Source organism: Ochlerotatus camptorhynchus, unplaced genomic scaffold, assembly GCF_037179485.1.
Source record: "Ochlerotatus camptorhynchus isolate MF236.1 unplaced genomic scaffold, CSIRO-AGI_Acam_v1.1 ptg000266l, whole genome shotgun sequence".
NCBI lineage: Eukaryota > Metazoa > Arthropoda > Insecta > Diptera > Culicidae > Ochlerotatus > Ochlerotatus camptorhynchus.
The window spans coordinates 482,079-509,952 of NW_027040756.1; the positions used below are offsets into that span (position 1 = coordinate 482,079).

Consider the following 27,874-nt stretch of genomic DNA (forward strand, 5'->3'; position numbering starts at 1 on the left):
TAGCAAGTTTCATTATTTCTGTTCCCAAGCAGCCGTCTGTGCTCCATTTGGAAAATTTTCATGATGAAATATTTTCAAATAAACCTGCTATTCTAGCAAACTTATTTCTGACCGACACTAAATCTGTTTTGACAGACACCTTCTTGAAAATTAATTTATTTTTGAAGGGTCAAATTTAAGTGAAAATTCTCTAAATGGAAGGGAAGACACAAATAATACTGCTATTCTGATACACATACACTTAGGCTGTGTTCCTTTTGGTGAATTTTTACTTAAATTTTACAATTCGAAAATAAATAATAATGTTCGAAAATCCCTCGGTTGTTCATATTCCGAATTCCTTCAGAAGCTTATCCAAGGAAATTGTCTTCCATCTGGAAAGTACATTTTCCGTTCTTAGTTCAATAGATTGAATTTTCTACTTAAGGGGAGGTTTACTTGGATTTTTTCAAAAAAATTTATTTTTTGCATAAAATTAAAGCTACAAGTGTGTAGAATATGTTTCCAAAAGGATTTTACGATCCGAAACATATTTAGCGAGTTATGGCGCTTTGAGTGAACCTTTGTCATGCGCGCTGAGGGACGCAACAAAAACTTTAAACGCGTTTTTCTCGAAACCATATTTTTATAACAACTTAGAGCATAGGGCTTGAACAAATGATCCGATTTACAATCGGAAAATTGCGCTTTGAAGGATACTATTTAGGCTTATACCTAAAATGAAAAAAAAATGTTAGTTACTATTTTTTAAGCAAGGTCAAAGTGAGAAAAAAAGGGGTAAAAAAAGCACTAAATTTTCAAATGTCCATAAATTGGTCAATTTTTGTCGGATTTTGTTCTAGTTAGGTATAAGCCATAGGGAATATTATCAACTTTAACCACAATAAAAAAAAATTTCATTTCAGTTCACCACCAGAGGGTGTGCACTCGAAGTTCTGCAGCAAAACCTGACTGACACTCCTCCACGTGAGCCGCCATTTTGTTTTTTTACCTTCAAAAAATTTCCAAGTATTCAGGAATAGTGGACAAACATAATTATCGAAACCGGAAGTTCGTATGTCTTTTCATTCTCCTGAAAAAAAAATCCAAAGTTCAACTGTTTTTCAGCCAAATCCAAGTAAACCTCCCCTTAAAAAATGGTAAACATATACAATTAAGGCCCAAGCGCAATGACAGCGGAAGCGAAACGGCAGCGGCAGCGGAAAAGCCCGATCTGAGTAAGCCTACTTGTCAGATTGAAAACAAGTTAGAATAGGTTAGAATCAAATCGACTTCGGCTAGGCATCTTGATGTCATTTGTGACAACTGTCAAACTTTCCGTTTCCGTTCCGCTTCCGCCCACATTGCATTTGGGCCTTTATTGAAATTAGGGAATACCGATAAATACTAAATCGGTTACATTTGGTTCCGATAAGCTTGAAAACAATCTGGCAACGCTGACTGCAACTGAGACTAATGCCTTGTTCAGACTGGAGAGTTATAACATGTTATAACAGTTTGTCAAATAATTGCAACACAGAAACCACCATCAAGATAGCGCTATAACATGTTATAACTCTGTAGTCTGAACGTACTATAATACCCCATTTACATTACAGCGTATATCACGTGATATACGCTATCTTGCAATGAGCACTCATACATCTAGTTTTCACTGGAAATCCTATGTTTGAGTGCTCATTGCAAGACAGCCTATATTACGTGATATAGGCTGTAATGTGAACGGGGTATAAGCCTCAGTACTCAAATTATGCCCGAATTTACATGGGTCTGGTGCAGTGGTGGCACTAGTACTGGACTTACAAAACATCCTTAACATTTCTAAACAGAGGTGGAATAAGGGCGTAACAGTTTTTGTAAACAATGACTTCTCTGGCAAATCGACATCACCATCGAGTAGAGGAAGACTTCTCCTACCCGATGGATATGTTGATTTGTGCAGGCGTGCCTTGAATTCCTAGAAATCAACGAGAGAAGTCATTGTTTACAAAGGCTGTTACGCCCTTATTCCAGCTCAATCTAGATTTGATCCTTTTCGCAATGACCATTGGCGTTGACGGCGGCTCTGTAGCTCTTTACTCCTATGATAAAATCCATAAGCAAACGTCAGACTGTGCGTGAAACATGGCGGACTTCGTACTATTCTTTCACTCCACCGAAAAATCCCGTATGAAACTGTCAATCTTTTCTAGAAGAGACGATTTTTCGACGGTGCCGTCAACGCCAATAGTGAAGACAAACAAAAACAAACTAGGAAGCGCAAAAAAATGTTGTCACATTTCTGAACTGTTTTGTGCCAGCGACCTGCACAAAGAAGCAGACAACACCAGCGGCGCTCCGACATAAATTTATGTCATGTAGAATGTTGGCTAATTACAGAAGACATATCAGAATTCTTCCTGAAGTCCCTTCCAACTTTCTTAGAAATTTTCATTTCAGCGGAAGCTTTTTCCAGTAGCACTTCTAACTTCCACGTCAGTTTCTTTTGACTTCCACTGGAAGGTCCATCCAATTTTCTTAAAATTTTCATTGGAAGTTTCTATTGAATTGTTTTAAACTACCCCAGAATTCGACATCCTGGAAGTTTCTTCTGACTCATTTGATTATTTAGTCTAATTGGCTGCGCATAGAAATGTTTTCTGATTTCCCCTGAAGTTGTTCCTGGCCTGGCCTGGCCCAGAAATTTCTTCTGGTTTCCCTAAGAGAATTAGTCTGACTTCTTTTAAAACATGCTGTCGATTTACCTTAGAAGATCTTCAGATTTCCCTGGAAGTTAATCCAAACATGCTATTTAGAAGTTTCTTTTGAAACAGATTCCCGGAAGTCGGGAAACGTGGTTTTTGGTAAATTTTCCGGGGCTTGTTTCCGGGATGTTCTGGGTAGGAAACACTGCTCCTGATAATTTTCTTAAACCATTCTCCTAATCAGGGAGTCATAATATCATATTGAATCGACTAAATCGATGCGATGACGAGACTGATAGCTTTCTTTTCCAGTTGAAGTCGATCAGCTTCGCAGCATTCTAGAACCTCAGTCGGCGTCTACAAATAAATGTTCAATGGCTGTCACTCTCCTCCTCGCTTCTTGGTCTTTGTTTCAAGATTCGGTGAAGCGGACGAGTGAAAGAGTGCTTAACTTTGATAGTTTCGTCACAGACAAACAGACGTAACACTTCATTGTGTATCTTCGTTCACGCATTTAACGGTTGATTTGAATATTATCAGTTCCGCGAACTACTCGTCGTAGCGCTGGCATCGGATCACTTTGACGCGAGGGGCACGCAATAACCTTTAACTCCTACGCAAGCCTTTTTAAGTACAATAATTACAGTTAACTACATGATTAATTACTTTAATTACGAGCGTCGGAAATTTTTTGATTTAATTACTTTTAACTACAAATTTTAGCTTTAATTACAAGTCGCATAAATTAAGTACATTAACTCCATTAATGTACAGCGAGAAATGTACTTAAATTACCCCCAGCGTACCGTTAGACCCTTTCGTTATTGGCCCGTGAAACAAAGGCCCTTTTGCTACGTTAAGGATAATGTCAGCTCTGATAGATTGTATCGCTACCGCTATTATGACTTTAGCATAGACCCTATAAACATACATCTCCCGGGACATACGAGGAAATCTACGTTGATGATTGGTGCCGATTCACAAGCAACGATCGGTTCGTGATTGGAAATGTAGTCGGATTTCAATACTGCCGAGGTGTTGGCAGGGCAAAAACCTATACCCTGGATCACGCCCCTGTAAAAGCACCGGAGAATGCGACAGTGAAAGGAATGTTTGTTTGTGCTAACTGAGAACCTAAGAAATAACGAATTTGATTTGGTGGATTTGAACGAAAACAGAATTACAATAGAAAATTTTGTTAAGCACGTTTTGCCTCTTTGTATTTAACCCCAAAATGTATAGTTAAGGGGAAGTTTACCACCCCGAAAATATAGTTTTTTCGAAACGGTTTTCGTGGGAAAAATTATCAATAATTCGATTAGTTTTTTCTTAGATTGTTAACAAAATTTACATGTAAAAATATTATTTATTTCTCCACGCATACGAATTTTGTTCATTCAAATTAAAAATAAATCTGTTTATACTCTAAACATATGAATGATTCAACGTAAATTGAAAACATGTTTATTACTAAAATATGTATTTTGAATTAAATTCAAAAGCATGTTTTTTCAGCAAAATAGAAATCAATTGTATTTGAAAGCATCAGTCACCGATGTGTCTGTATTTGACTGGCGATGATCAATTTCTGTACTTGGTACCTGATCAAGCGGGAACGGTGGCAAAGGCGCAGAAGGCGGTAGTTCTTTCGCTGGCTATTTCGCAGGATCAAAAGTTTTTTTTTGAGGCCGATAGGGGGCTGTTTATAAACTACGTAGACATTTTTTTTTATTGACCCCCCCACCCCCTGCGTAGCCAATTGTCCATACAAATTTTTTTAAATTTGTATGGGCCGTGCATAATTGTCAACCCCCCCTCCTAACATGTTTACGTAGTTTATGAACAGCCCCTAAGAGAAAGAGCTGAACGGACACTGGAGCTGGTGAATACTTTGGACATTCACACGCTGCGTTACTTCCGGGAAAAAAATCGCAGCTAGTATGCAATTGCCTTCCCAGCACTTGAGTGTGTCAAGTTGATCGGTAACGATCATTTCGTGTCCTGTGCACATGGGACTCATCGTTTCCTATCGGTTTGGAGTTCTGCCCATAGTATTGTTTAGTTGACCCATGGAAAGACGAATAATGGGGAGGCGAATTTCATAAGTGCTGCTATCGTGTCAATTCTGAATACGGATGTGATCATATGATTGCGATAATACAAATAAAAGCACACAATTGGTTTGAATCATCTTAGTGTCTGCAACCAAAACCAGATTAATTAATTTTTTTGTTAATGAACTCTGCCTTAAATCTGTTCATTATTATTAGTATAATAACATTAAGTTTGAAAGAAATATTGAAATAATCGAAAAACTCACGCATAACATCAGAAAATTAATGCAAATGCAAATACATCTTCCATTGAACCTGTTAATTCAGGCACAAGCTTACATCATCATCTGTCGAACTATGCTGCGAGTATGGCTTAAAATTCGAACATTTTTTAATCGGGAGGAAATTTGCTCGAGGAATTGCTTGAATTTAAGGAAATGTAAAATTTGAAGACTTGTCGTCACAACTAAGTGATTCCCATTTCATTTGTACAGCAATCACGGCCCTCATTATGAGTATCACTTCCTTTTCACTGTATATTTTCGCTAGAGTTGTAAACCGATATAACCCACTCGTGACAATCGATTTTATTCTAGTTCTGCATTAAAGCGCATTATTCAACGAATACAGTGCACTAGATACGACATTATGTTGAACGTACAAAACGAAAGTGAAATCGATTGTCGCGAGTGGAATATTTCAGTTTCCAACTCTAGCATGGTGCTCCAAGAAATTTAGTATAAGTATTCGCAGAATTGGTCATGTTTGTAGTCTAGTAAAACATTAATGGGCGTATTTCGGGGTGTAAGAATAGTTTTTGAATAATTTGATTCATTCGAGTACGTGTTAAGGGTTTTTTTCATTTTTTTTAAATAGTTCAAGAATAAGGATTTGGGTACGTTTTTAATTACATTTGTGTAACTTTAATTACATTAATTACAGAAAATATTTTTTTAATTACAATAATTACGTAATCAAATTGAAGTACGTGTTTTAATTACAGTAATTACACTGGCACTACTTTGATTACGCGAAATTAAATTTAATTACATGAAATACTTAATTTTCATTTTTAATTACTTAATTACATAGTTGAACACCTTGTACTTTAAATCCAACGCAGTCATAAAGGCTATTGCGTGCCCCTCGCTTTGACGTTTCTATACATTCTATAGAACTTTTATGCAATATTGTTTGCGAGTTAGCGAGCAATCTTGTTTTCCGCGAGAAGTCAGAGAGATGTCGTTACTCAGGTCCTATGTTTTGAGATACTATGTTTTCAAGAAAAACTTTTTCAAAGTGTTACGTCCGTTTGTCTGTGGTTTCGTCTTTGATGAAACACATCAACAGAGGTTTCATGACGTATATGACGGTAAATGACAATATATTTAAAGCATTTCTCATGTGGAAACACTTAAAGATTACCCGTAATATGTTTAATTTATCTTCCATCCACATATTTATCTTATAGAAAGTAACGAAAAAGGGACATAACGCATATTTAACAACTGCGGTGAAATAGTGTGAAAGGGATTGAAAGCCATAATGAGGTTTCGTTTCAACTCGCTTATCGACACTACTTTCATTGACAATGAGCAGAGCAACGACGAGAAAATTCACAGCCAACCTTTTGTTCTAAGCGTGCTTCTTTTTCATTCTCGTTTCATGCTGATGGTCTAGCTAGGCATGGTAGGAATGGAACGATGCCAGGCGAGTAAGAGAGGTGCCACAGTCGGAAGAAGTGTTAGTTTGTTTACTAAAATGAATCGCCCATTTTGTTATGGCAAGTTTTGCTATAAGAAATGCTCCTCGTGTTTATTAGCGAAATTCACATCAAAGATTGATTATTTTGTAGGAAATCAGTTTGGCACGGCATTTGTAACCAGCATACACCTTCCGGTCGTATGAAACAGGTCAAAAACTGTCCAAATCCGCATTCAAAAATTTTTGTTTTGAATTTCTGTATAGACAAAATAGTGAACTTTTCGTACTTTCACCAACACTGGGAGACCGTGAGTTCCTGCCTACCTGTCATAAAACCGTCTTGGGAGCGATGAACATGTTGTATAACCGAAACGAAAACGAGAATATACACAGTTAGAAAAAAGTACCCAAAATTAAGTTCTTTTCACTCATCTCGGCACTATAGTGCAGGAACCCAAAAGTAGGTAAAGCGAGTCAAGTTAATTTTCATTTACTTGTGTGCAGTTCGTATGGAATTTTCCACTGGCTTTTTAACCAAAAGTAAGTTAGTTGTACCCAACAGTAGGTAAATATGATTATACTCAACGTTGGGTTCCCACACTTTACTACCCCTGTTGGGTGGTTTTGCTACTCCGTTTTTGACAACATTAGAAGGAGAAAATGAGACAAACTAGTCAAAAGTAGGTAAAAGTGAACTGGCCGTTGGGTACTTTTTTCTTACCGTGTAGAATCTCAAATATCACCTCACGAACACTATTATTAAAAATGTTAAAATTAACGAGCAATAGTTATATTTCTTACTTTGCTTTACTATACTTACTCATAATGGTTACCTTTTTATAGTAACAAATAAAAATTTGTAGTTAGTAAAATAATTGGCTTTTCATTTTGTTTGCCTGAGGCTACAGAGTTGAACATGAACTCGTCTAATTTTACATTCATTATCGTATGCTAAACTAGACAAGGGTCGCGGATACAACGAATATTCATAATGAGTCAGGTAACACAATAGAACAAAACATGTTTCATATAGTCTAAAATTGTATTTATTTTTAAAATGTTTTTTATGAAGTAATGAAATTGGGTTGTTAGCGAAATGCTTTAAATAAAACAGCAAAAAGGTTATCTTTTATTTAATTCCACTAAAAAAATTTTGGTATCCATGGCATATACGTATTTCGACTACAATGTTCAGTCTTCATCAGTGTTATTCTCACTAAAAAACTTATCACAAACCTAACTCATCCCCTAGGTATGTGAATATACAATGTGTAGAATCGGAACCTATCTAACTAAATTTTTTAGGTTCAGCAAAATTTATGTTTGTTAGCTGAGTTCTCGGCAAAATTCCCTTTTGTTAGCTGAATCTCGACAAGTTTTTCACTGAGATCCAGCAAAATACAATGCCGAGCTGCTCGGTGGTGCCCATCTCGGCAAAAAAAAACTAAGTGTGTAGATGCAATTTGTCCCATAGTGGGTGTGATCACGTCTGACATAATAGGGCCCTATGATTCCACCAGCCATCGGAAGTATATCAGCCTCCATCGGTTGCTCACTACGCTCTTGCCAAACCCGTAAAACTGTCGCGCTGTCTCCCGTGCTTACTTCAGATGTTGGATTGTGTATCAGACTGCACGACACAAATTTCGAACAGTCCAGATGCAGCCAATGACTTGGAATCCGGCAGCGGGATTTAACTATTGAACAAAGTTTTTTTCAATTGTGAAACTTTTCCTGGAAAGATATTGAAAGGTTATGGGGTGTAAGAACATGAAATCATAAACACTTCTCTTTTAAAATTATACAATTGCAGTATTAACACAGACAAACAGACATAACACATTGGATATTTCTCACTGTAAAACATCGTCGCTAAAAACATTACCGTCATCTGTTGAGTACACTGTGGTGGGAACTACGCTGAACAGATGGCGGTAGTGTGTAAACGTCAAACGCAAGGGAATTGACTGTGCGCGCCACAGGTGTTTCAACTACGATACTTTTTAATTGACCGTTAAATGCTTGTTCGATGAACAACTTGCGAGTGTTATGTCTGTTTGTCTGTGGTATTAAGGTTACGCTCCTCCAGGACCGAGATCTACTGCTTCAATCTTCCAATGCAGGTTTTTGTATTGGGATAGGTTTCGGAATCGATGCTGCCAGTTTCCAGATCCAATTCTGTTTTCATCACGAGCATCAAAGTGAAAATTAAAAATCAAATTAATAACAATACAATTTATATACAAAATTACAAAGTTACTTACGAATGCTGAAATAAAGTGACTCGATTCAACCGTCGCATGTTGTTATCGATTAGGTACTAAATCGGTGTACAAATGTATACATTATGAACAAATCTTTCTCCATGTCATCTCGCAATGGCCCCTTGCGCGGCTTTTCCAGCTTTTTCTGACTTAAACCTATGAAGTATTACCGCAATATCTTTAAAATTATCCACACATGAAATTATCACTTGAGCCGCAAAACTTATGGAAAAAACGGCGAAGCAAAATGTAAACAAACAACTTGGCTTGCTGCTTTTTTCGTTCGGTGATTGATTCGTTCACGAGAAGATGCAAGCGATGTGAAGAAAGATGAAAGTTGAGAGAGTCGATGGAAGTAGATATCACAGATGAAAACAGATAGCGCACAGTTATTAGATACATAAAGGCTGAGCGTGATTTATGATAAAAAGGCGATGATCTGGATGTGTCGCCCTCCTCGTCCGTGTCACCTCCCTCGGCGAGAGTCGATGGAAGTAGATATCACAGATGAAAACAGATAGCGCACAGTGATCTAAGAGGAAGAGGTGGCAATTGGCTTCTTCCTCTTTTATTTCTATCTCTATCTCTATCTTTATCTATCTCTATCTCTATCTTACGCACATGAAATTGGCCAATCGGGAGCTGGTTCGCGTTTGACAGAAAAGTGGTTCATTTTCACCCCCGTATTGTCACCTCTTCTCTTAGACAGTTATTAGATAGGGGAATTTACGTATTCTCGTCAATCTAAGCAGCTTCCGCACTTCTATTAGCATTTTCTCAGTGTCACGTACACATATGACGTATCTGTTTGTTTACATTCATCTGCTGCTAGCTATTCTATCCATTCCAATCAACAAAACTGTCCAAAACGGTTTGAAAACGTTTTTAAGACGCTCCAAACTTCTCAGGTGAGTGTGACTATTGTCGGCAGCCTCTTTTACTTCGGCAACCTTTCCGTTTAAACTGCGTGTTAACTAGCTGTTCTATTATCGGCAACTCGAAATCAGCCGTATTTTGATGTGCTTATGTTTCTTTTGAAGAAACACCTAGCATAACAGGTTTGCTCAGTCTTAAAAATGTATTAGGATTGAAGCTGAAAGACTAAGGAATCGTTTAAATACATTCAGCGAAGTGTTTTAGTGAGAAAATACATCGAAATTAACGTTTAAATTGTGGTTGCCGAAAACAGTCGATGGCTGCCGAAGCCATCATTTACCCTAAATAAAGGCTGAACGTGATTTATGGTAAAAAGACTAAAATCTGGATGTGTCGCCCCCTCGGTTTACTACCACTTGAACTTCTAAATAAAACAATATTTTGTGATTCTTTCTTCACGAGAAAATTTGCCAACATTTTTGCGTTGCATTTAAATAACTTAAATTTTATGGTGTAGCTTTGTGAAATCACTGGTAGAAATTCACGCCGAAACAGCTTCACAAAGAGGCCCATTGCATGGTTAATCTGTGGATCCCACGCTACTGTTTCTCACCGTTTCCGGATATCTTTGAAATTCCATGCTCACTGTCGAATTACTCAGCTGCAAAAACATTCGCTGCTGTATGCGACGTTTTGTGCACTAGATCATATTAGAGAGGGTCTAGTATAATAGAGGAGTGGACTGGATCATTATTAGCCAAACGAACTGTCAAGGCCAGAGACAATTGGTGTTGACGGCACCGTCGAAAAATTTGTTCTTCCAGCAAATATAGACAGTTTCTTATGGGAATTTTCGGTGGAGTGAAAGGATAGTACAAAGTCCGCCATGTTTCACGCACAGTCTGACGTTTGCTTATGGATTTTCTCATAGGAGTACAGAGCTACAGCGTCGCCGTCAACGCCAATCGACCAGTGCCTATCTTGATTGCATTGGCAGTGTTGCCAGAAATCATCTAGGCATAGGTTGCCAATGTAGTATGTTTTGAATCTGCTCCTCTCTTATACTAGACCTTCTCTAATATTATCCCAGTGGACCCAGTCGGACGGATCGTTCAGTATGTACAGAAATATCTATGGCGTATGAAATAGTTTTTTTTTATTGTCAAACATCATTTCCCTGAACTTGCAAAAGATCTCATAAATGAACTTCCCTTCTTCAAGATGATCAGTTCCAGAACTACCAAGTGTTCTAGTTGGTGCTTGTTTGAAGCGAAGACAACACCGTGTTGTCTTCGTTTAAAGTGAACCCTTCATCATACCTAGGTCTCATTTCAGACGGTGTCCAAAGCTGGGATTACCACATCGATAACCTAAGAAGCCATGATGGGGGTACCGTGACTTCCTTGTATAGTCTCGCTGGTCAAGTTCAATAATGATTAAATGCTCATCGGCAAAAATGTAATCTCTTTGTTTATTATTGCTTCTTGCACACCAACTCATAAACATCGCTTCTCTTCTGCTCCTGTACTGGAATCTGTCGACGAATTTCGTCACGCAGTCCCATGTTCAAATTAGCCACCAACGTTTCAGGACCTTCCTTTGCTCGGCACAAGACCCGTCCCCACGGATCGCAAACGGTTGAGTATCCATAGGCGACGTAATCCTTCGAAGCATCCCTCGCCGGTGCACAGAGCACCACAAACATGCCATTATCGAGGGCCCGGGCCTGTGCAATCAATTCAAAGTGCATTGGTCCGGTGTAGGTATCGAATGCCGATGGGTATATCATCAGGTCACAACCTCGCTGCCGATAGATGGCTGCAAACTCTGGGAACCGCTGGTCGTAGCAAATTCCCAATCCAACTTTCACTTGACCAACGTTGAAGGTCATGAACTCACTGCCAGCCGTTAGAACACTCGACTCCTTAAAGGTGCACCTGCCAGGGATGTCCATATCGAAGAGATGCATCTTGCGATACTTGCCGAGAAACTCTCCAGTTGGTCCCCAAACGGAGCAGGTGTTATAAAGTTTTCCAGCATCTTCTTCCGGGAACGTTCCACCAACCAGGTGGATCCCCAGTTCAGCAGCAACTTTGGACAATGCTTGAGAGGTTTCCCCAGATGGAATCCGTTCAGCTGAACGAGGAAATTCATCGGTACAGTAGGTGGAGTTCCAGCATTCGGGCAGAACCACCAGCTTAGCACCTTTGTCTTTGGCAGCAATTCGGATCTGATTAACGGCGTTTGCTATGGCTTCCTGTTTTGTTGGAAATCCAGCCAACTGTATGAGAGCGATCTTCAATGTGGGAGCCATTTGGTTCTTCTCACTGTCGTGGGTGAATACGAACTGTGGATTGTTTGGAATATCACTGGCAAATAAATAGCTGCCAATTATCACTAAACGATGTGGTGATAAAAGGCTTCACAACCAACACAAAGTTGTTTCCAACAGTTGTAACTGGATTATGTGCTCATGTTTTTCACATCAAACGACAGACTACACCACTACAAGTACAAATATATTCAAATAAACGCGCCAATAACGATCTCAGATCGAGACGATGCTCGGGCAGTATTTGCAATCTCCGCGCAGTAAATCAAAACAAATCAAGAGCCTTTCATCACCCATCACGTCCGCCATCACCATCATTGCAAAACAAAGCGAACTTGTGTGGAGGAATCCTTTATAAATAGCCTTGTCTATGCACAATCAAGAGACGCTCGCTCGAAGAAATTAGCAACCGTCGTGTCGTTATCAGTAGACGTTGATCATCCATCCGAATGCGCAGCTGATCACTCACGACTTGGCCTCTGGAGGTCATCGCTCAATCAATCCCAGTTTGATAAGTTGGACCGCTGGATTCAGCTTCTCAAGTGTCAGTAACGAAATCGAGCACGAACCGTCAGGATGGTGATCAGAATAGCGCTAATTCAGCTCAAGATCGCTGGACCAAAGGAAAAGATCTTGAAGAATGCTGTGGACCTGATTCGAATCGCCAAAAAGGAGAAGGATGCCAACGTAGTGGTGCTACCGGAAAGCTTCAACTGCCCGTACAGTGAGGAAAACTTTGAAGCGAATGCCGAGGAAATTCCGCTGGGTGAAACTAGTCAGGCGTTGAGTAAGGCAGCCCGGGACTTTGGCGTGCACGTCGTTGGTGGATCGTTCGTGGAGAAATGCTGCGGCAAACTGTACAACACTTGTACGGTTTGGGGACCAGAAGGTGAGCTGGTGGCCAGACATCGGAAGGTTAGTACATTCGATCATCGTAGTTACCCTTTAGACTGAATCAACTCCTTCTGACCTTGAAACAGATTCACCTTTGCAACACTAACATCCCGGGCAAACTGGAGGTCGAAGAATCGAAGGTGTTTACCGCAGGCGATAGTTATACGACCTTCTCGGTAGGTGAAACCAAGATCGGACTAGGAATATGCTGGGATATGCGCTTTCCGGAGTTCGCCGCTGCCTATCGTGAGATGGGATGTGACCTTCTGATCTACCCTGCGGTTTGTGATGTCTTTACCGGAGAACTGCACTGGGAGTTGCTCGCCCGCGCTCGTGCCCTGGATAACCAGGTATTCGTGGCATTCTGTGCTCCGGCGAGGGATTGCCATGCCGAGTTGATATCCTACGGGCACTCTCTGGTCGTGAACCCGTGGGGACAGGTGATCCAAAATGGAACCGAATTTCAGGAAATTGTCGTGGCTGATTTGGTACTCAAAACGCTTCCGGAAGTGAGGGGGCAAATTCCCGTGCTGCAGCAGAAGAGAGCAGACCTGTACGAGCTCGTGGTGAGAAAGTGATCGCCGAGGCAACTCCAGCAAAGGGAAATTATTTGTTTTTTTTTTTTATGTACTCGAAAGAAGATTGTGAAGTTTTAGCAGATGGAAACCGCCTGGGTTCTGAAACTGGTAGCTAGGTTAATGGATTGTGATAATAAAGCAGCACGTGATTCTGTGGAAGCTGTGTTGATAGTAGAGCGATCGTTTTGTGTTTGATGCTGCATTCAGAATGAATTTCTGCGTCTAGGAACAATAATAGAATCAGCTGGGCCATGCGTGATGGGCAAACTGCGTGATGGACAAAAAAACAGCTCATGAGTTTACCATGATTAGAAGGCATTATCAAGCATTTTGCTATAGCGGCCCTGTCGAGTTTGATGACTTCTTCGTTTAGTGAACTCTGGTTTTTATGGGTATTTAGAAATAATGGTTTCTTTTTTATTTAGTTGACTTTGTTATTTTCTTTGATTATAAATAGTTATAATAATTATTTAACTGGAAGAACAGGTTTAAAGCATAATGCCTAATATTTGATAATGTTTTGAGGCTAATACTGAACACTTAACTTAAATCAACACTAATGCTAAACGTAAATACATTCAAATTTCTTTATTAATCGTGATAGTTCTAAATTGGTAGAATTGATAAACATCAGAATGCTTGGAAAATTTAAATGTATTTTGAATTTTAAGCTATGGTTAATGAAAACTTAAAATTTTCTTTACTTAAAGTACGTTCAATATTGGTTGAAAATCACGATGATTTCGAACAGCTCCCATAGATATGCTGCCGCTACTTCTTCAGATTGGATTTACCCTTTGTATGTTTAGTATGCTTTAGTGATTTAAACTTATGTATTGGTTAAGGTGCAAGGATACCAATACATATACTAAATTCGTGTTTATCTTCTAAAAACTGGGAAGTATTGTTATCTCGCAGATTCAAATTTACCTATAAGATTATCTGAGAATGTAATGGCATGTGTTAAGTTCGATTGTGCTACATTTCCCCGAATGTCACTTCCCCGAACGCCATTTTCCCGAATCCCAGACAAACATATACCCCATTTCCCCGAATGCCATTTCCCGAATGTAATTTCCTCGAATGAAATCCAAAAATTTATAAAATACTTTGACTGTATTACATTTCTAAGGTTGGTTTTTTTTTTCATTATTGTCACTTTAACACTCTTGGGTCATTCGTGACTTGTCCGGGGGTGAGATTTGAACTCGTGACTTTGGCAACTACGCCGGGGTCACCCCCTTCTAAGGTTGGTTTCGCGAGCATTAAAAAGACATCTTTGAATATTGCAACAATTAACCTTAAAAGAACAGCTCATGATAAAAAAGGGAAAATCTCTGTTCACAGTCAATCAATCGGGCGAGAGTTTTAGTATAGAGGTAACTCTAAGACTAGTAAGTCCCGAATAAACGATCTACTTTTTGGCTCAGCTCTGGTACTATCTTCGGTCCCAAGCTAATCGATTCACCCCTCGAAACATAGGAAATTCCACTAACCCCTCATTTTATCTGTCAAATTTTCATAGCGAATCAAAACAAACATTGTGTAGTACTAGAATTTTGACAAGAATGGGTAACGTTAATCGATTTGCTTGGGACCAATAGGCTAGTCAAGTAGTGAGCCAATTTAAAATCGTTAGTTTCGTATTGATTGTTGGTTTTAGTGAGGCGGCGGCAGTACCAGAAGTGGAAGCGAAAAAATTAGTAATATATTTTTAGGACATTTTCCCTTATTTTATGCATGAGCAGTTCTTTCGAGAACTTTGTCAAAACTAATATCGATGATTTGACAGATTGGTAATAAATTTTTAGTAGATTTTCCCTTCTTTTTAAATTTATTTAGGAGACTTTCAGCCGTAAACGTATTTTATCCTTCATTTGTAAATGTTTTTTTCGAAAACTTTCTCAAAACTTGTGAGATTCACGGTTTGACAAATTGGTAATGTATTTTGAGGAAATTTTTCCCTCTTTTATAAACGAGCAGTCTTACGAGAACTTAGACAATATGTGAGGTCGATGGATTTAAAAATTGATAACATAGTTTTACGAGATTTTTTCTTTTATAAATTCAAATCGTGGAATTTGGCAAAACTTGTGAGATATATGATTTGACAAATGAATCGAGGAATGCTGTGAGTTTTACACTCACAACTACTGACAGCATAGCGCCACCTTCTATGGGCGAAAAGTTAAACCGAAAAATAATGTATGCAGATTTCAACATTTTTATTAAATTTTCGTTTGTGAAGGCGAAACGAGAAAAAATATTTGGTAGGGGTGTTGCGACATAATATAAAAAAACCTTCTGTACAAATATTTTTTTTGAAAGGCCAAGAAAAAGGCTCTTATTTAATAAAATAAACATTTTCCGGTTTTCTGCGTACAAAACAAATCACCATAACTTCTGTTTATTACTGTCACCTGTTGAATTTTGGTTGCAATAATTTCCGAAACAAGTTTTGCTAAATTTCCCGAAAGAACTGCTTATGTAAAAAAGTAGGAATAAAAATATTTTACCATTTTGTCAAACCATCGATCTCTCATGTTTTTCCAAAGTTCTCGAGAGAATTGCTCGTAAATAAAAGAAGGCAAAATCTCCTTAAAATTTATAACCAATTTGTCAAACCGACGATATTTTGCCAATTTTTTTGTTCTTTTTGGTTTTGGATTATTATTCTATGTATAAAAATGAAAATGCTTTTAACGGCTCAATACATTAATATAGGGGAGAGAGGGGCATAGTGAGCATTATGTGCTTTGGCAATGCATTTCTAGCTACTCGAAGCAAATTAATTGGTAGTTGGGTTAATTTCATAAACCTTCCATTTGCATGGCTTGAAATTTAATCTGGTTTGCAATCTGCTCACTAGCGTTAGCGTTAGCGTTGTTATGATATACTTCGTAGATTGGATACTAGCGACACTCACGTCTCTTCTGAAATTCTCAGTTAGACTACTTTCAGGAATAATGCTGAGGAGCAGGCATGGAAAATCATTTACATTCATTTCATGCATTCATTTACATTCATTTGCCTCTAACTTTTTTCATCAACAACAGTCCGCAAAATGATGTACAGAGCTTTGTAGGTTTTGTAATTAGCTACAACTTTTGCCCGTAACTTAAATCTGTATCTCTTATGCATCATGAACTAGAGCGGGCAGAACTTGATACTGTTTTTCAGTGAATGTAAAATACATTCAGTGAAAAACAGTAGTGACTTCTGTTCGCTCTGGTTCGTCATGCATACGAGATACGGATTTGAGTTGTTAACAAAAGTTGTAGCTAATAACAAAGCCTTTAATAACTCTACACATCATTTTGCGGAATTTGGTTAATAAAAAAAGTTAAGAACAAATGAATGTAAATGAATGCACGAAATGAATGCAAATGATTTTCCATGCCTGCTGGGGAGTAAACATTGGTTCCATTCTAAACAAGAGTAACAGAAGCATGACTGTCGCTATTCCCGGCGACGCCCATCTTTACCATAACTAGGGATAGGGAAGGAAATGTTGATGTAGTACTTACTTAACGAGAGGCCACCGACTTAGCGACACCCTCATAAGTGCTACGGAGTTGGAGGGTTGGGTAGGGTATTCGGTTCGGATTCACCTCAAGTTGGCGATGCAACCAAAAGTATGTATTGTTTATTTGTTGTTTATTTAATCTCTCGATAGCCGGCTATCGAAAGAACATATTCATTGTGTTTAGTGATCATGAATTTTAAGAGTGATGACGGAGAGCTTGATTTTCTGCTCAGTAAGCAAAAACGATCCCTCCAGGGTCATCGAGCAACTAAACTTTAAAACTTTTAAACGTAATTACAAAATAAATATTGATTATTTTACGCAAAAACGAGCACTTTTGTATCGTATGCTAAAAATAAAGTATTAATATAATTAAATGCAAAATTTACTAGAAAATCATTACTTTATTGGCCCTCCCAGTTCCTCTGTATACAGAACAAATCTGATACTATAATCAGAATTGCTCAGTCTGCATGAAGCAGCCGATTGCATCAAGGAAGTTCTATTAACAACCAAGAATTAATCGTTTGAGGTATACTGAAGCATTAAGAAGGTGATATGTGTCATTATAGAAAATCATCATCGTTGCAAATATAAAGAAATTAAACATAACCCTTTGCTTCAGTGCCGTCTACCTCCATGACCATGGGGAGGGATCTGGTTTGCAATCTATGCTCAAAATATAGTAAGAAAATTGCCAGCAATAACGGTTGGAAATTTCCTAACTTTTTTTTCTCGGGGATATGGCATTCGGGGAAATGGCACATTCGGGGAAACGGCATTCGTGGAAATGGGTATTCGGGGAAACGACATTCGGGGAAATGTAGCACAACAGTTAAGTTCAGATTAAAAAAAACTGATAAATGTACACACTTAAATTTTTTCGCCGAGATTCCAACAGCCGAATAATTCTGCAATTTATTTTGCTGACATTCAGTCAAACAATTGCCGAGACTCAGCTAACAAATAACATTTTGCTGAGATATCAGCTAACAAACATATATTTTGCAGAGATATCAGCAAAAGTAAATGCCGAAGTAATCGGCTGTTGGAGATTTTGCCGAGCTAGATTAAGTGTGTAATAGGTCTCACGTTTTATTGATAGTTGGGCCATACACGCTTATTCTGGTCAACTCAAAATTGAGTCGAATGTACTCATCTCAGCGGCAAGTAGGGCTACTCAACATTGAGTAGCATTATGTTGACTCAACGACGTTCTCACGTAGACTGAGGCAAATTCACTCGCCGGTATTTTCAGTTGCGGGAGGGTTTTTGTTTTGATTTATATTCAAGGAAATAGAAATTGCCTGCTCCGGATTCATTTTACCGGAGCAGAAAATGGTTCAACACCGTTTCCCTAAGCAATTCGTACTTACCTGAAGGCATTTCAGCCGGTTTTGAGTAACATTTTCTATGAGATTTCCTCCGATATGACTGGCCTTTTTTCCAAGTCCAGGATTTTGGCTTTTACTCAGTTTGACATTTCTCGTTTACTCAATTTTTGACAACTCGATACATCGGACGAAAGTGAGTACGATCGACTCACCTGGTGAGTAAGCAGAAGTTAGCGTGTAGACTCAGCTCATAAAGCAGTGTATACACACTTAGAAATTATTACCGTATTCGGTAATTTTTCACCGAACTTTATTAACTGTCAAAATTACCGAACAATTCGGTAATTATTTACCGAACTATTCAGTAATTTGTTGCTGAACTGTTCCGTTAATGGATATTTGTTGATCTTTTGCATTTTTTGTTTTTTTTTTGTTTCGATTAATTATAATTTATAGCTTTTTTTTGTATTATAATTTGTAGATTTTATTTAATTGTAAAAATATATTATAAAATAACATATATTGCTCGCTGAAGTATTTTTTTTTCGCAGGTGGCTACTTTCATGGAGATGCCAGTCCTTAAACATTGACTGGAACCTGATCCCGAAAGCACAGAATTCCTGGCTGTGAAGAGCAATCATAAAAATTAAATAAATAAATGTAATAATCAATTTCATTAGGAATATTTAAGAGATGCATTATTCATCTGTATTTGCGAACATACCTACATTGTTTTCACTGGATTTTCCGGTCACTTTCCACAGTTACTATTTACTTTAACACTTGATATAAATATGACCGTCTTTCTATTTGACAGTCTGGAATTATTTACAGAACCTTGGTCGGGTTCAGAGTGATATCTGTCGTTTCTGTAATTTGGAACGTGAAACCTCGGAACATGTGCTCTGCAGTTGTGGTGCATTACACAAGCGTTGGTTTAAATTTCTTGGAAGTATTAGCTTACAACCTAGTGAAATTTGGTTTGCAAATACTGGAAAGGTAGTTGGTATTATAAACTATATTATACCGGACTTGGAAAATATGTATCCAGGCAATTAGCCGTCCACTCGTTAAATAGTGGTCGGTTTGCATGATACAAACAGTGGATTTACTCCCCTCCACAACAAAAAAAGGTCTGATTGAGACTACCCTGGCATCGGTGGCATCCTTACCGTAGAGAGCTTCGTACTAGAGCAGGAGCTTCTTTAGTATGTCATGGAACCATATTGTGGCAACACTCCACAGGTAGATGTAGATCGATGATTAGATCGTCTGCTTCGTTGAACAACTGCTCCAGCGCGTGCAAGAATTTAACTTTGGTGATGATCTTTTTCTCGAACATTTCTCTGATGACCAAGACGATCATTTCGCGAGACTTGTCATTCCGCTCGATGTTTTCCATTGACAATTGACTAATGGCAGCGTGGTAGCACTCGGGATTGATGTGAAGATCCTTGAGTATCGTAGTACTGGCCTTGACTAAAGCCCTACAGTAAAAGTATGGACGTCTGTCAAAAGTTGTTCCAATCGAACCGTCAAAACGCACCGCTTTGCTCGATTGGAACAGCTTTTTTCAGTTTTGTGGTGACAGTCGTCCATACTTTTACTGTAGGGCTTTAGCCTTGACCTGGGACCTGACCGATTTCGATCCAATTTTCTGTCAAATCCGAGCCAGTTTCTGATTGGTCGATTTGACAGTATCAATCTTGGAACAAAAAGGAGAGAGGGATCGCATCAATCTGGCTGGCAGTGATGCCGGAACGAATGTTAACGTCACTGGCGTTTTTAATTGTTTATATTTGCGAAAGGAAAGTTGAATAATTGAGTGCACTGCGTGCTTAAGAGATCGATATTGTTGTTTGTTTATGGTTGTTTTTATTATGTTGAGCAAAAATGATGTACAAATTGTTAAACTGTAGTAGAAACTCCAAATAAAATCCAAATTAAAATAGAAAAAAAAATATTTTACATTCCTGGCATCAATAATTTGTTCCTCCCATACCAGCGTGAATTTGATCCTGAACGACACATGCATGGTTTTGTCTGATGACAATTTAAGGTGATTCGCTGTAACATCCTTATTCTCGTGACCACTTCGAAACTTCAAGTGCACAAATATCAGCTTCTACGACAGGTGCAACATTCAAATTGTTACTACATGTTTGTTGCACTGCATTATGCATAAAATTGTCCTTCATTACTTTAAATACACTCTAAATTTCATTAATTACTTTAACTACTAACAAAATTCGACATTTTAAATATTTTCAATACATATGTTTCACTGCATTATTTATCGTTAATTATTTGTGAATTGTCTCTTAAAGTATTCTAATTTCAATTATTACTGTCTTCAAAATATTTAAATAATAACGATGTATTTTAATTATCACGTACTCATATCTGGAAGCAAGGTTTCAAAGACTCATTTCAGCTAAAATAATGTTTTTCGGAATAATAAAACCAAAAGATGCTATGATGGCATGTTTTACTTGTAACTTACAAGAAGAGGTTACAAAGTATGCGTTGGAAACATAAAACCTGTAAATTTTGCTTTCTATGAGTTACAATCAGCGATTTGCTGATCGCTGAGTGAGTGAGTGAGTTTGTGAAAAATCGCTGATTGTGACTCTCATGAAGTGAAATAAACAGGTTTAATATGTCAAACACATTCTTTGCAACCTCTTCTTGTATCCTACCAATTCAAAATTTGATCATGGCATCTAATTATTTCATAATTTAGAAAAACATTGTTTTAGCTGAAATGAGTCTTTGCAACCTTGTCTGGAAGTGCGTGCCCCTCGTAAATTTGGGTACTTCAACAGGCATCATCAACGCGTAACGTTTCTACACTGAAGGAAAAAAAAACATGTTTATGGGACGTTTGCATGTATAATTCCTGCTAAACTTCAACAGAAATGCTTATGGAACTTTACATGAACGTTTGTGTGATAAAGTTTTAACCTTATGTATTAAGGTTTTTTGGAAGTGAACCTTACAAATAATGGGTTGTTAAGAACAATCACCATTCCAAATTCTTGTTTTCTCCATACATTTTTGGGAAGGAATTATGGCCCCAATTATGTAAGTCGAGTCAAGCGTCACTCGACTCGACAGACACTCGACAGGACTATTTTGGTATTATGCAGCAGTCGACTCGACGCGACGCTGTCGAGTCGACGCGATGCTGTCAAGTAGCTCGACTGAATCAGTCACTTGTCAGGTAGTGACTCATCTCTCACTCACATTCTGTCGAGTTGAGTTTGTTGTTATTTTCCCGCGTTAGCTTGCTTGGTGTGAGACATTGTAGTGTTTTTTCTACAAATTTTCTTAACGAGGTAAGAGTTTTAATTAAAACCCATTAAAACTACCAATTACATTACTGAAAAATATCAATTGTATAAAAAAAACACTACTTCCAGAAGTACGGTGAAAGATGACAACTGTTAAAAAAAACCACCTCCCGTCAGTTCGAACGGCTCGTAGAGCTGATGAAGGAGAATTCGGACATTGCTAAAGGGTTTTGTAAAGTAGGAGTGAGCAAAGCCGACGTAAAACAAAAGTGGATTGAAATCGGTGTGGAACTGGATGCATTAGGGCCACCATATCTCACAGGATCAGATTGGCAAAAAGTAAGTAACATATCCCACTTTGCATGAGTAGATAAAATATCACTCAATACCACACTCGTATATTTGAGATTCATGACCCAGTCTCTGCTTGGTTTGTGTATACCCGAGCCCAATACTCGCTTCCCACCATATCGCCAATCAATGTCATTCTTGTTCTCTACTTCCGCTTCCATTTGACTCTTCCAGTTCCATCAGCATTAGCATTTATTAAATAGCAATCGATTTACTATACATTTTTTTTTTCAATCCAATTTCTGATAGGTTGGGATTGACATGAAGGGAAAGGTGAAAAAAATCCTGGCAGATAACAAGCGAGAATTCAGAGCAACAGGTGGGGGTCCTAACTAAATCAGATAACTCACCGCGCTGCAACAAGAAATTGATATACTTCTTAGTATATCTGCCAATATGAACCCGGCAGGCAATTCATTTGGGTGCGATCAACGTTCTGATTTGAACGACAATGAAAATACTCCTCCCACTGTTGAGCATAATGATGACCCTGGAAGCCTCTCCGCCGCTGCAGCATCTGTTTCTTCCGCAATCAACAACGGCACGACAGATGAGATTTGTCAAGACCAACTACCGGCAGTCCATTCTAATGGTCATTCCAGTCGTAGGCCGAGTCGTCGGAAAACAGCTATAGAAGAACAGGGTGCCTTGCTGATTAAACAAACTGACATGCAGGAGGAAACGCTGAAAAAAATAAAAAAATGAACTCGACGAAAATACTTACAAAATCGCTAAAAGCTTACAACAACTTGTGGGTGCACAAAACGAACAAAATAAAATTTTGAAAGATAACGCAAGGCAGAAAGCTTTAGATAACCTAGAAAAAAGGAAGCTGAAAGTTAGAGAACTAGAACTTAAACAGAAAGAAATCGAATTGTAAAAACGGAAGTTAGATTTGAAGCAGTTGAGGAATAAATCGACAGAATAAAATAAAATACAATGTACAAGTAAACCTTTACAAACGTAGCAGGGAATGTGATTCTAGGAATATTTTCTTTTCGAACGATTAATGTTAAAGAAACAATCAAAATATGTACATATCAGAATAATGTATTGTCAGAACGAATATATCGGTATATAAATATACTTCATCATGATTGAGCCATATCTACCACTTTGCAAGAACATCACAAACAATCTCTTATATTATCCCTGATTCTAGTTGCACTATCTTCCTCGCTACCGTTGTAAAGGTTATCTATTTCGTTAACGATACTTTGAATAGCTTCATTTGGTGGGTCTTCTACTCTGTATATTGTGAAGAGCAACGCAAACGTTTATGATCGACGTTGCCTTCGTTGGACTGTAATGTCTCCTACCAAGCAACGAAATCGAGACTTCAGTATGCCAATAACCCTCTCTATAATGCTTCTAGCTTGACTATGCTTGTGGTTGAAATGTTGTTCACGACTGCCAACTTGAGCATTCCTGTATGGCGTTAGCAACACATGCTCTAGTGGAAAGCCAGCATCACCTGTAAATATAAAAGTCAATTAGAAAGATTGTTACAAGTCCTGCAATATTACTACGGTTAATTCATCGAACACCCGAGACGATAATCGCATAACTGTCCTATATGAATAGGAAACCAAGCAAAGATGGGACAGTTATACGATTATGGGCAGTTTATAGAATGTCTATTTTATGCCGCTTACATCAAATTCGGTTAGTTCAATAAAAAAAGAGGGGGTTAGAAGCAAGGGGTGTACCGTAAAGTACCCATATTCCGTTCACCTAAGCCCCTTATTCCAATAATTTTTGAAAAATTCAAGAATAATGTAAAATGTAAAAATCTCAAATTAAGGTAAATGTGCTAGAAGATATTAACAAATGTTATATTGGAAAAATATTTAATACAGAAAACTTTCCAATGTATTGCAAATAAAGCCAAAAATGACCGGAATTAGGCGCTGAACGGAATTAGGGCACTTCACGGTAAGTGATTTTGAGAAATTCTCTTCATTGATTTTCTCTTTCGTTAATAATTCGGTTCAACGGCACCGGTGGTGTAGTGGTAAGCGTGATTAACTCTCACCCCAGCAGGCCTGGGTTCAATCCCAGTCGGCGCCGCCGGGATGTTCTGAGGCATAACATCTCTGATCACGCCTCCTTTCGGATGGGAAGTAAAGCCGTTGGTCCCCGGTTCATGAGTTGATGGGTCGATAGGTAGGGTCCAGGTGTGGGAGCTGCCTTCCTGGCACGTCGGTTGCACGGTTGGTGTTCAGCACGGAAAACAAGATCGACGGAAAAAACAAACCAAAGGAAAAAAAAAAATAATTCGGTTGCAAACATATTTCTTGATGCGCTTACCATTCTGAATGCTGAATGAGAATCTATTTTAGCCAGCTATGTAGCCGAAATAGCGAGAAACTAGTTTGTTTAGGCGTGGTTATAAAAAAAAAGTCGATGAAAAGAATCGCTCAAAATCACTTGCACCCCTTTGCTTCCAACCTCAATCAGGGTTCCTTCCATTCATTTTGGCTAAAAAAATGTTTTATTGAATTATGGAGTAATAAGATATTATAATGATATTTTGTATGTGTAAGTAACAAGACAAGATTGTAAAGTTTGTGTTTGAACCATAAAACTTACAAATTTAGCTTTGACAGAGTCACAATGAGTGGTTTTCTGATCGCCTTTTCGCGAAGAATGAAGAGCGAAGAGTGGGTGAGATGAATGACAAAATCGCTTATTGCGACTCTCATGTAGCAAAATTGGCAGCTATTATGTGTCAAACACAAACTTTACAATATTTTCTTGTTGCTTACGCCAACTAAATATTATCATAATACTTTATCATTCCATAATCTAATAAAGCATTTTTTTAGCTGAAATGAATGGAAGGAACTCTGCCCTCAATTAAGATTTTTGATTGAACCCCAAAATTCTGACAACTTCAAGGTACATCTTATTGTATACTTCTCACTAAACTAGACTATTTGACTGATTTTGAAAAGTAAAAGTGCTATTTTATGTCGAATAGTCTCGTATACCTTCATAGCACTTATTGCCTGCTCCGTGAGGAATAACTGCCCTGAATCAAGACGATTGGTTGCAGAAGCGCAGTTTTATTACCGTTTCAGCACTTTGCAAAGTCAGAAAAACAGACGAGTTTGGTGCGATGTAAGCAATACTGTTTTTTGAAAGTGAACAAGAATGTTATTTACTGAATTACTAATGCTAAAAAGAGTCTTACCGAGAAGCCAAGTATGTCGCTCGCCGCCTTCATATGCCTCGTACATTTTTTGCCTTAATGCGGAAATGTTCCAGATGAAGGCGTCATGATAAGATCCTGGATATCTGGCTTCTATGAATCGTATCATAGAATTATGATCACAAGCCTGAAAACAATTTCCAAACATTGTAAAGGATTATGAAATTTTCTTCCTGGCACATCAATAGAACTTACAATCAAACCATTCAAGCTGTAGAAACCCTTCCTATTGTAATATACATGGCGTGTATTCTTGCTAGGTGCAATAATTTTAATATGCGTACCATCTATTACTTGTGTGATACCGGGGATGCCACTTTTTAGATAAAAGGTTCTTTTAGCGTTCCGTTTCTCTTGCTCTGTCATTTCGGTTTTTATCCATAGTGGGCAGATCTTGCGTTCCATCACCTCCAGAAATTCTGCCAAGATATTTGACACCGTTGGTTGACTTAAACCAAGATGCATGTCGTTACCGACACATTGTTGATAGCTTCCAGTCGCCAAAAATCTAAGCGATGCACATATTTTCAAGACTGGTGAAATAGCCGTATTCCTATACGTCAACTTGAAACTGTTTTTGGTTAAATCTACCAGATACAAAATCGCCTCTTTATTCAACCTGTAAAATTTCACGCAACTGAAAGGAAAAAAAGGTTGTTCACTTGAAATGTAGCATTTCCACACCAAAACAAAAAAAAAATCTGATTTACAGTAAAACGTTGCGCAGATGTTCGTTATCACCCAATGCTGCATTTTTCATTGAGATCTTTTTACCCTTCTTCCAAAGAAGGTTAACCCTTTCCTTCCCACGGTAGCACAGGTGATCCACAACTTTTTTGAGTAAGTAAGCAGCGGAGTACCTGTTCCTATAGAAAATTAAATTTAAGTTTACCTAGTTTCTAAGTGAAAATGTACCTGTGTTAATATATATTCGGTAAATGCGATGTTTTTCTTCAGTCGAGTATTAGTACAAGACACTGAAGAAGTCTGCACATTGTAGACGAAATACGCGTATCTGTCAAGGATAAGCAAATAAAGTAGTGGAATTAAATGGAAAATACTAATCCTTCTCTCTCTCATTAAACTTTTTTGACTTCCTCATGTTTGTCAGCGTGCCATTAAATAGGCAATACTTATCTAACCCTATTCGTATGGCCATTATATTCGACCATACATGGTTTTTGGAATCCAACTGGTCAACTATTGAAAAACAATTAAAATACTATTGATTTTAACCAAAAACTTTTTTTTATGGATTTGATATTTAAAGGTTATATGCAACAGTTTTTGTTCCAGCACTTTTCTTAGGAACGCATAACGTATGTCAAAACTATCAAAAACCGTGTGGGAAGGAAAATCAAGACTAGGACCAAAGATCCGAGAACTTACGATAACAGTTGAACCACAAGCTAAATGCCATTTAATACTTGAAATCCACCATGAAACCTCAACTTCGTTAATAACAAAAATTACACGAACTTCAATATTGTTGCAAAAAAATTTTCAACAAAAACAAACTTGAATATTATTAATCATTAAAAATATTGATCGTTATTTGTCAAAAATGACATGACGCTAGCGTTTTATGGCCAATTCAATCTGATTCAGTCGACTTCCATAATGCCTATTTTTGCTACACTCGACAGCCACTCGACGGCGTCGAGTGTCGAGTTACTCGACGAGAGTGTCGAGTTACTCGACACTCGACGCTCGACTCGACTTACATAATTGGGGCCTATATTGAAACCATTTTATATATGAATTCAGAGCTTTAATGGTAACGGTTATGGTAGTCGGTAAGGTTCATAGAAGGTTTTGTAACATCGATTAACTTTATGTGGAATACATCGCCAATTGGTTACCTGTAAATTACTGATTACCAATTCGCGATATATTCCACGTAAAGTTGACCGATAATACAAAACCATTGATGAACATAACTGGCTTCCATAACCATTACCATTAATGTTCTCAAACCATAAGTAAAAAGGCTCTAATATAGTCCTCTCTCCAAAAATGTATGTAAAAAACAATTATTTTGAATGGTAATGGTTCTTAACAACCCATTATTTGTAAGGTGTAACGTTCATGTAAAGTTCCATAACCATTTCAGTTACAGTTTAGCAGGGATTATAAGCAATTTTTAACCATTTTCGGTAAGGAATGTGCACTAATGTGCACATAGAGGTGATGCATTCTCTTATGGCGGTAAGCTCCCATCGGTATTATCCTCGGATTAAATCCCGATCTAGAATGTCCGGCTGCTTTGATATCGACATCAGAGTTATTCAACACGATGCTATGCAAACACATCGCAGATCATCCAAACACGGAACGGTATTAATCTATGGCTGAAACGATAAAACATTAACAAACCATTGAGGTAAAATTAAAATGCCAGAGATCAAAAAGTCCCTCAGCTCAGTAGATAAAGGTGATGCTATAAAGCAAGACTATGCTGGAGGCGGCTTGGTTCGATTCACGGTCCGGTCTAGACTTCCCTGAGCATAGTATGTGATTGTACTTGCCACACAATTGTACTAATGCAAAAATTGTACAACCTTGGAAAAATCTCAATTGACAACTGTTAGAGTACATCAAGAACAATTTATTGAAAGTTGACATAAATTCCCAGTGGGGACGTAATAAATCCAAAGAAGAAGATTGAAAAATAAGTAAGGTGACGAAAAGAAAGTAGTTTTGAATTCATTCTCTTGTCTATTATGACGGAAGTTTGTGTAATCTGGAATCTGGGACGTAGAATATTGAG

General features: G+C 38.0%; 2 protein-coding genes across 2 annotated transcripts; one reads left to right on the top strand and one right to left on the bottom strand.

Annotated features, from left to right (window-relative positions):
* Positions 1-10,870: 10,870 nt before the first annotated feature.
* Positions 10,871-11,964, bottom strand: LOC135705416 (omega-amidase NIT2-like). Its single transcript, XM_065227149.1, has one exon. It carries the CDS (start codon positions 11,894-11,896, stop codon positions 11,057-11,059), a length of 840 nt encoding a protein of 279 aa, XP_065083221.1. The 5' UTR covers positions 11,897-11,964; the 3' UTR covers positions 10,871-11,056.
* Positions 11,965-12,238: 274 nt separating this feature from the next.
* LOC135705417 (omega-amidase NIT2-like) lies at positions 12,239-13,812 on the top strand. Its single transcript, XM_065227150.1, has 2 exons — positions 12,239-12,829; positions 12,895-13,812. Exons 1-2 carry the CDS (start codon positions 12,491-12,493, stop codon positions 13,384-13,386), a joined length of 831 nt encoding a protein of 276 aa, XP_065083222.1. The 5' UTR covers positions 12,239-12,490; the 3' UTR covers positions 13,387-13,812.
* Positions 13,813-27,874: the final 14,062 nt, after the last annotated feature.